Consider the following 9,970-nt stretch of genomic DNA (forward strand, 5'->3'; position numbering starts at 1 on the left):
CTCCTCGTCCAAATGTTGTTGTTGTTGTTATTGTTGTTGTTACCTCCCAGATCTTTCCGGGGCGTTCCGGCTTGAAAACGATTCCGTCACGAATCGCAGAGTGCTTTGATCTGCCCCTTCTCTCGTGCTCCGCTAGCTGGCTGGCTGGCTGGCTGGATGGCTGACTGCTGTCGCCCGCCTGCTTATTTGGATTTCCCATGACCCGCTTCTAAGCCCGAGGGAAAGAAGGGCAGGAAAAAAAAGAAAAAGGAAATATTCTCTGGGGAGTCTTATTGAGGTTGTGCTCTTTGCGCTCACTTCCTGTCCAGGACTTTAGGTGGTTAACGTGTCGTTTCTCCCCGAAATCCAAAAACAAGAATCATCTGCAATTATGAAAACATATATTTATTCCTCCTTTCCAGGGTCGGCGGGGCTAGCTTTTTGAAGGCGGTGAGTCATCTGGATAGACATGCGTTGCTTTTGTTTTTTGTTCCGCACACACGGCCAAAGCTGGCAAGTGGCTCACTATTTTCAGACACGGTCAGGTGGTGTCTCTGGTTGCCATGGGGCTCACTCACTCCCATCATGTGCGTTCGAACACCGTGGCTGTGTGAAGCATGTCGGAGGATATGAGAGAGACTCAGAGCATGGCACACTCTCCATACCAGTCATGCCTCCTCCTCCCTGTCCCACCCTGATAGCCACCGTAAAGCCGCAGTGTTCAGAGTACAAACCCACCCTGTACATGCCAAAGTCTGCTGCCTACTAAAGTGCAATCAGTTGGGTTTCGGTACAGGTTGTACCCTTTTGAAGCATACAATAAAACCACTGCAGTGTCTGAGCGTCGTGTGCTCATTAACCAGGGTAGTATAGCGTGCTAGGTGTTGGTCTCGACTGATAGCCACAGAAGATACTGGATTGGGTTTCTCATGCATCCTTGAGCAACGTGACTGACCCTGCTCCTTGATGACATGGATGTGATTTCGCCGTAACTCGCTGTGGATGTTATGGGTCGGCGTATTGCTGCGACTCCCTCCGCTGCTCCCTGAGTTGTGGCGGTTGTTACACAAAACACAGCCTGCGAAAGGTCTGGCAAAAGGCAGCGGAGGATGTCCGCCCACTTAGCAGTGTCTGTTTACCCCCTGGCTGCTCAAACAGGCCTTTGTTCGGGCTGCTGGGAGAGCGCTGGCTGGACGCTTTCTCTAAAGCTTTCACAGGCTTGCGTTTAGTCAAGGATCTCCAGATCTCCGATCACTATGAGCAAAACGAAGTGTGCTGTATGCAGGCCTTCGTAGGCTCCTAGAATGACCAGTGCATTTTCATAATTAGATTTTTATCGAATTCTAAAAATGCACAAGTCACATGTCACTGCTTATAATTGAATCGGCCAAATTTAATTTAAATTAACGAAATACAGAACATTTTTTTAAATCAGCCCATACATTGTGCTCAGAACATCCGTTGATATTTTTTAAAATCAGCCCATACATTGTGACTCAGAACGTGTCCGGTGTCCATATCCAGCTCCGTGCACCACTAGGCTCCGCCCACTCCCTCCAGTCGTACAATGAGGAACCTCCCTTCATGTCCGACCCCGAGCTCCGGGGTCAGAGGGGCGAGGGGGCGGGGCCTACGAGTGGTGAGAGCGAGCAGAGGAAAATGTTGAGCCGGCTTCAAACGTCGACGTGACCTCCGCAGCAGGAGCCCGAGTCAGGTCACATATGAAAGATGGGTGCCTGAGCCAAGAGCGCCACTTCCTGCTTGTGTGCCAACAGGTTGATAACATTTCCTGTTTTGTATTAAATTCAGCCCTTGAAATTCCTTGCTTATTATAAAAGTCCATTGCTTATTTTGTAGTAGAGCACAGTGAATGGATTTCATACTCTTGTATCGAGGGACTTGATACGTGGGTTTGGATAGCGCTGCCTGATAAAGGGTCTTACACAGAGCCCTGCTTTGCTTTTGCTCTCTCTCAAGGTCAAACCCTGCCGTGGAAAGTGTTGACGAGAAGAATGTGGAGGGATTACGTGTCATGGGTCTTTCATATATTTTGCCTCTGTGGTGTCACTTAACACATGCTCATTTGTGCGTGTGTCTGTGCGTGTGTGTGTACTCACACTTATGTGTTATCATATTTGGTTCGCTGGAGACATCTGGAACAAAATGTGCCAACTAGCGGTGCAAAGAGGAGACGGGAAAGGCAAACACGCAGACACCAATAGCGGCGGAGACTCCGGGAACATGGCTGTGGTGGTTCTGCACCAGAGGAGTCTGGTGCAACAGTGTTAATTCAGCCCTGTGAGGCCCCAGCAACCATGATTCACCCCAGGGGAAAAAAATGAAGGAAAAAAAGCCCTTTAACGAGAAACCGCCGCGCAATACCCATATAATCAGGTTTTCACATAAGTCAAACACAATGTTTATCTTTCCCTTCAGCATTTAGGCTGAGTCAGAAAACCACCCAATACGTTCCTTTTAGTGTATACATGATTCACAACGAAAAACATCCAGTCTCTCTCTGAAGTTCCTAAAGGCTGTGTTATGTCTCCTCCAGGAAGCCGCAGACCTCCAGAATCTGGCCCCGGGCACGCACCCGCCCTTCATCACCTTTAACGGCGAGGTCAAGACCGACGTCAACAAGATTGAGGAGTTCCTGGAAGACGTCCTCAGCCCACCCAAGTGAGTTCTGCGTCTCCTGAGACGAGAGCAGCAGCCGGCCTGCTGCCCGACAGCAGAGACTCACACAGCCCTGCTGGTTGAAGCGATGATTACTGTACCTGCCCTGAATGCAGTGAGCTCAATGTGAAACATGGAAAAGAAAGAAAGGGAAAAGTAGGGGATATGGTTTGCACAACTGTTTGCAGAAGAAGTTGTGACTAGACGACTGGTGAAGAGATATTGAGGTTTTCAAACCTTTTAATATATATTTTTATTTCCTTCTTTAGTTGAAGTGTGATTGTAGTGAGATTACATCCCCAATAGCCGTCTTTATTAATGCACTGTTATCTGTATTAGCTATAGCATTATGGGGTTGTCTATATTGACTATAGCATTATGGAGTCATCTATACTGCCCATAGCAGTATGCAGTTGTCTGGTCTATATTGCCTTTTAGCAGTATGCGGTTATCTATTACCTATATCATTATGGGGTTATCCATACTGCCTATAGCAGGGACCTTCTGTGGCACAATGACCCCACACATCACCACATGATTGTGTCTGGGCCAGATCTCTTAACGTGTGTGTGTGTGTGTGTGTGTGTGTGTGTGTGTGTGTGTGTGTGTGTGTGTGTGTGTGTGTGTGTGTGTGTGTGTGTGTGTGTGTGTGTGTGTGTGTGTGTGTGTGTGTGTGTGTGTGTGTGTGTGTGTGTGCGCAGGTTCACTAAGCTCAGCCCGAGGCACCCTGAGTCGAACACAGCTGGGATGGACATCTTCGCCAAGTTTTCAGCCTTCATTAAGAACTCCAAACCAGACGGCAACGAGGGTGGGTAACACGGCCCTTATGCTCTCTCTCTTCTCTCTCCAAAGCTCTCGCTCTCTCGCTCTCGAGCACAGGTGAGTTGGCTCGGCGGCGAGGATAATACCGAGAAGACTTCCAATTGTGTCTGAGCGGTGTCCAGAGTTTCTTCCGGTCGCCAGGCAACGGCGTTAGCCCCGTGGCGATTGGCGGCTTGAGACAGAGGAGGGCCTGACCACGGGGAACACAGGGCTTTTGTTCTGTCGTGCCGCCTCCCTCTGCTCTCCAGTCCCATTCCTGACACACTACTGTCACCCCCATCTCTCTCTCTGTCTCTGTCTGTCTCTCTGTCCTCGCCTCACCTGCCAGAGCTCTCTAGAAAACAGCAGAGCCATCGTCATGCTGTACAAACCCGTGCTCGACTGGCCTCTGCATTCCCCATAGTTTTAATTTTCAATTAGATCCTCATAATTGTTTACTTCATTGGCTCTCAGAAGAAGCAGTCCTCCTGTTTTAAGATTGTTTGGAATTGAGGAAAAAATAAAGCATTTTGAAGTCATGTTACACCTTGATCTTTAAATATTTCAATGTTACAGCTCTGATTAGATTTCCCAAAGAAGTCAGACATTCTGTAAATTGTACCTTTGTGACTTGGGAAATAGTCATCATGCCAGATAGCCTCTCTGTACCAACAGTATAAATAGTTGGCAAAGGTTATGAGGTTGAATGTCATGTTTTTTATCAGCCAAAGGTTTCCATTGTCCCACAGCACACAAAAAAGAAAATAAATGGCAAACGGTTGGATATTTCAAATATTTCTTAACAATGGAAGTTTCGGCTTTGTATTAATCTACATCAATGATTTACATGGTACTAAACCAGCCCTCTGCGGATTTACACAAATCCAAACTATGCTGAACCTGCACATTCAAGTGATATGTCGCCCCCATGTGGTCTGAGTGTGATACTACAGCTTGGGTTGAGAGGCTCCGGGGAAAGACATCAAACAATTTCACAAACGCTGCAGGGTTTCATTTTTCCCAACAAATAGTGAGCAGATGGTTTACTCAAGATGACACCATAATTGAATTAGGGTATTTATTATTGTTTGTCTCTGAGGAATGACTTCAATATTTGTTGTAACAAACAATTTTCGGACTCCCACTGTACCCAGCCACGAAGACTTGTAAAACAACATGTTAATAATAATAATAACAATACATTTTATTTGAAGGCGCCTTTCTCGGCACTCAAGGACACCGATGTAATGTTGTGTCATCATTGAGCTTAGAATATACTCGCTTCATTTGCAGTTCTGGAGCGTGGCCTGCTGAAGACCCTGCAGAAGTTGGACGAGTACCTGCGCTCACCGCTGCCCGACGAGATCGACCATAACAGCATCGAGGACGTCAAGGACTCCAGCCGCATGTTCCTGGACGGAGACGAGATGACGCTAGCGGACTGCAACCTGCTGCCCAAGCTGCACATAGTCAAGGTGAGGACCACCGTCAAGGTGAGGGCGGAGAGCGTGGTGGTTGCTGCCCTCTGGTGGACAACGGTGGTAATGCAAAACAAAAACTCGCCCACCGCCAATCACTAAAAGCCACTGGGAAAATACTTTTGATCATTTGAATGATGCCGCATTTTGATGACTTCAATACAGGACAGTCGGCAAATCAGAAAGTTGGTTTAGTTTTAGTTTCTTATCAAGTTATTTGTTTTTTATTACAATTATTTATTACTCTTATAGTAGTTATTACTTATAGTCTTATCTTATAGATGCCCATCCCAAATAGGCTTATAAGGCACTTCCATCTACAATACATAATCATATACATATACAATCAAAATACACAGAGGAACCGTGGTATGGTGATGATCCGGCGCTGTTCGTGTGACTCTTCGCGTTCTCGGGCTCTGACCGATCTCCGCTGCGTCTGTTCCCTTCCAGGTGGTGGCCAAGAAGTACCGGGGCTTTGACATCCCCAAGCAGATGACGGCCATCTGGAAGTACCTGAACAACGCCTACGCCCGCGAGGAGTTCACCAACACCTGTCCCAGCGACAAGGAGATCGAGATCGCCTACGGAGACGTGGCCAAGAGGCTGGTCAAATAGGCCGCCAAACCCCCCCCCACCACCAGCCGTCCACCCCACCCCCCCCCCCCCCCCCCCCACCACCTGCTCTCCACCCTGTTGCCCCCCATCCTTGTTCCCTCAGTCCAGCGCTGGGACAATGTCCACTCATTCTCGAGAAAGAAAACACAAAAACTATGGACTTCCTGTACTTCTCTCCTCCATTTGAGAACCAAACACCTGATCAGCATGAACCCTGATACTTATCTCTCTCTTTCTCTCTCTCTTGCTCCAGCTCTCTCCGGTGTTGGTGAAGTACATTCGGTTAAATAGTCAATTCAGCCAATTTTGACCTTCCATTTTTGCAGCCTTAAACTGCTTCTTTTCTGTTAACTGTTGTCATGTTTTTGTCTGATTACTGTCGCGCGCCAGTGCATATCAATATCAGCGTAGGGAACCCTGGCAGACACACTCCATTGATAAGTGACCTTCAAGTTGACCTTCAAATCTCTGAGGTCGCAAAGCTATTTTCATTGTCGTTGTTTTGTTTTGACATTTTATATTTGTTTAATACCTGTTGGCTCCATCTCGGCTGCTCCATAGACCAGATCACAGAGAGGCTGATTATATAACTTTATTCATGTTTAGCTAAAGGTGGTGTAAACAGTGTTTAACGCTTCAGTGTTTTGTTGTTTTCGGCTTAAGTATTCAAAAGCGTTTGTTTATCAGAAGCTAACCCAAACCATTACGGTTAACATATCAAGTGAGAAATGCTTTATTTTAATGCTAAGTTGCTCAAATACATGTCTATCCAAAAATAACTAATCAGCAGGTAAAGTGACCTAGCATCCATACTCCATGACTCCTATTCGCCAGATGTGGCCGAAGCAAAACAAACAGTTTTTAAGAAATGTAGCTTACAGACCCATTGGAAGACTGTACTGATGGGGGAAACGGTGTCTTATTTAAGAAACAATGAGGATATATGCTCCATCTAGCAGCCAAAAACACCCCGCAGATGTATCTCCTGAAGCACAGTGGGGTTTAGGAAGTCTTCACTCTGGGTGCTCGGTAGTAGCATTAGGTTAAATCCACATTAAATGGAAACCATACCAAAAAGAACAACTAAAAATGGCACATTATTCTGGTCTCACTGTGGATTGGATGACTCGTAAAATGCAACTAGCGACTTCAACAAAACGAACCACATTCTCTCACTGTCTCCATGTCATACGGAAGGAAGGAAGGAAGGACGCTGGTCTGTGGTCAGGCAGGAGGAAAAGTGACACTAAATATATTTATAAAGGAATGGATTAGAGGAGAGCAGCAGTGAAAGAGGCATGTAGAACCGTGGATTATGTTCAGCGCTGTGTCCATCCAGCTCTGAAATGGTGAATGGAAATGTTCGCTAGGGTTTAGGGCTAGGGTTGATCAAATGAAATAAAAATGGATGCTTCAAGCAGACAAATTCACCACCTTTCTTCTGTCGGATATTTGTTATAAAAAAAAACAATTTGATAAAAGTAATTGTAAATATTATGTTTTGATTGCTAAGAGTTCAGTGTGTAAATTTTATACATTCATCCGTTTGAACTTTTAGAAGCTGGGTGGAATACAGCCCGGTTTGATTTTATTTCTAGGAATTGTATCTTGCCTTACTATTTCTCTGCTTATTATTTTACAGAGGTCACTGCATTGCGAAATGAGTTTCACTGTGTACGAAAAAAACAGACTACGTCATGGCTTTTCTTTTCTTAACAATGAATGAATTGAAATAAAAACCTATCGACACTCGCCCACAGTCTCTTGTGTGTTTATTGTAGTATTAAACCCTATACACAACAAAGCTTCGAGGCTGGTAGGCCACTCCTTTCAGCAGATGATAAACAGGGAACATCGTAGCATAACACTTTGTTTGTTTTGCAGTCTGCCCCTCCAGCGCCCACTGACCCAAGGAATGTCCCAAGTGGGTGCCCACCCACCATGACAGCTCCTCCTTCGCTCTCATGAAAACACCCTTTTTTCAGAGCCAGCCTGACCCTGTTTTTCAGCATCTCTCTCCCCAATCGATTCTGCAATCCTCCTTTCAGCCAGTCTTTCACAAGAGGCTGAAAGGTGTGGAGGGGCTGTTGGCTTTTGGCCGCTCTCCAGGTCATTATAGTGTCTCGTTTCAGGCGAGACATTCCCTTATCCAACAGCAGAAACGTGTCACTTTATGGTGAGGAAATGAACTTAGACGTGAGCGTTTGTGCGCAGGCGCGGGTGTGTGGGCGTTGGAATCGTCCATGGTTGTAATGAACAGAGGCTCCCCTATTGAAGGAGTGTGAGAAGCTATCATAAAGTTGAGACGACGTGTTGTCTGATGCGTTTACCCTTGCGTGGGTTCACAGCCAGGTTCACATGCAGACCAACCGGCAGGTTGGGCAGGTGACGAGCCACACCGGCTCAAAGGCTAAACGTCCATGTCATGTTTGCTGTTAGGGCAAGAAGGAACGTTACAATTAACAGTAAATGCACTTTATCATCGTGTTTTTCTGACTTAAGAAAGTAGTGCTCTCATTAGCTACATAGAATGTGTAAGAAGAATCCATGCTTGGAAAAGTGCTCAAGTTGTTCCTTCCAAGGAGTCCCAAATGCATGGCAACTATACTATGTATATAATCCAGTATCCATATTTGGGTCAATATTTTCTTTTTCGTAGGCCTATCTTTTATAGTTTTCTTTTATAGTTAGTATAGACACCCAGCATACACCAATCACAAACTCGTTCAGCCATGGTCCTTCCCTAATCCCTCCAATAGTCATATAGCTGATCACCAACACCTGCAAGGCCTTTCAACGGTATATATATATATATATATATATATATATATCCATATATATATATATATATATATATATATATATATATATATGGATATATATATATATATACCAAAGATTTACAATTAAATCTTTAAATGGCCCCTATATATATATATATATATATATATATATATATAAAAATGCACTTTATATATATATATATATATATATATATATAGGGGCCATTTAAAGATTTAATTGTAAATCTTTGGTAAATCTTTAATTAATTTAAAGATTTAATTGTAAATCTTTGATATTTACATGTTTGAACCGAGTATGATTATAGGATATACATCTCATTAGCATATTCTATTTTTTTGGTTTTGTACAGGTCTGGTTGCGCTGGATTTAACCATACAGAATTTCTAGCCGTTCTTTTATGTGTTTGGTGCTGCTGGCGAAGGTGTGAATGTTTTATATCCATGGGAGCTCATTGGAGGGAAGTTTGATTGGTTTTATATTGTTTCTACTTGTATGTTTATTGTATTTAATCATCATTAAATTACGATTGTCTATAGGCCTACTCAACAAAACGCCTCACTTCCTGGTTCATAAATTAGTTTGACTGGTGGTTCCAACATGAATTCTACTGACTGTTTTTGATTGTGCTGTGCATTACTCAGATGCCAGACCGATGCCAGATTCATGTGTGTCACTGTCTGTAAAGGACCGCAAACCCCCTGAACCTTTGTCTTCACAAAATATATCTTCTTTCTTTCACTTTGGGGCAGCGTTGCCAACAACCCACGCCCTGAGGACAAGTGTGGCACATCAACGGTTAATCAGCAGGTGACCTCGTTACCATACAGCAAACAGGTTGTGCATGCTATCTCAGGCATTTAATATGGAGAGGGACTCCTCTAAGCACGCATGCGATAATGCCTTGTTAACCTTGTTTTGCAGGCGATTCTACTTTGTTGTCTTCTTGATCTCAAGTCAGATAGAAATGGTGCTGAAGGGAATCAAACATGCAGTTCTGAATTAACTCACCGATCAGTGTGAAGGCCCCCATTTCTTTGCCTGCATATGACTGAATTGTGGCCTCATTTGTATGTCCTGCATTCTCCTGTACTTCACATGCATGCTTTAAGGACAGATCACAAACCTAATGTCCTGATCCTGAACCCCCTGCCCCCAAAATGTAGACTTTTGTCGAGTCGTGTCCCCCTCGTCTTAGCCGATTCAAGTAGGCTATAGTTTAATATTGTCAGTCAGCCAGGAAACTGTATACCGTTGCTGTTTATACAATGCACCCACCCCTGTCATAACCTCAGTGACAGCCTTAAAATAAGATAGGCCTATAAATACTAAGTTATACTTTCACTGCATATTCGCTGCCAAGAGCGCAGTTGATCTCCCCGACTACCTCCTAACACAAAGCAGTGTTCAGGCTACACCTGGCCCGCTCGCACAGGGCTGCCATCTTGAATACACTGTAAGCCACCTCACACACAAACAATCACGGAAACACACGTGCGTCCACGCCCGGGCATGGCGGGCGCGCGGTGTGGTGGTGTTGTTCTTGGAAGGTGTGAGCGGTGACATTCCTCACTGACTACATTACTGTAACTCTCCCAGCCCCCCCCCCCCCCACC

General features: G+C 45.0%; 1 protein-coding gene across 1 annotated transcript; it reads left to right on the forward strand.

Moving 5' to 3' along the window:
• Positions 1-649: 649 nt before the first annotated feature.
• On the forward strand, positions 650-7,304 carry LOC311374889 (chloride intracellular channel protein 4-like; the record flags this gene model as incomplete). Its single annotated transcript, XM_084490637.1, has 8 exons — positions 650-732; positions 1,138-1,270; positions 1,504-1,618; positions 2,129-2,261; positions 2,491-2,658; positions 3,357-3,463; positions 4,750-4,931; positions 5,388-7,304. 8 exons carry the CDS (start codon positions 650-652, stop codon positions 5,550-5,552), a joined length of 1,086 nt encoding a protein of 361 aa, XP_084346763.1. The 3' UTR covers positions 5,553-7,304.
• Positions 7,305-9,970: the final 2,666 nt, after the last annotated feature.

This window comes from Micromesistius poutassou (assembly GCF_964030765.1).
Source record: "Micromesistius poutassou genome assembly, contig: SCAFFOLD_1649, whole genome shotgun sequence".
NCBI lineage: Eukaryota > Metazoa > Chordata > Actinopteri > Gadiformes > Gadidae > Micromesistius > Micromesistius poutassou.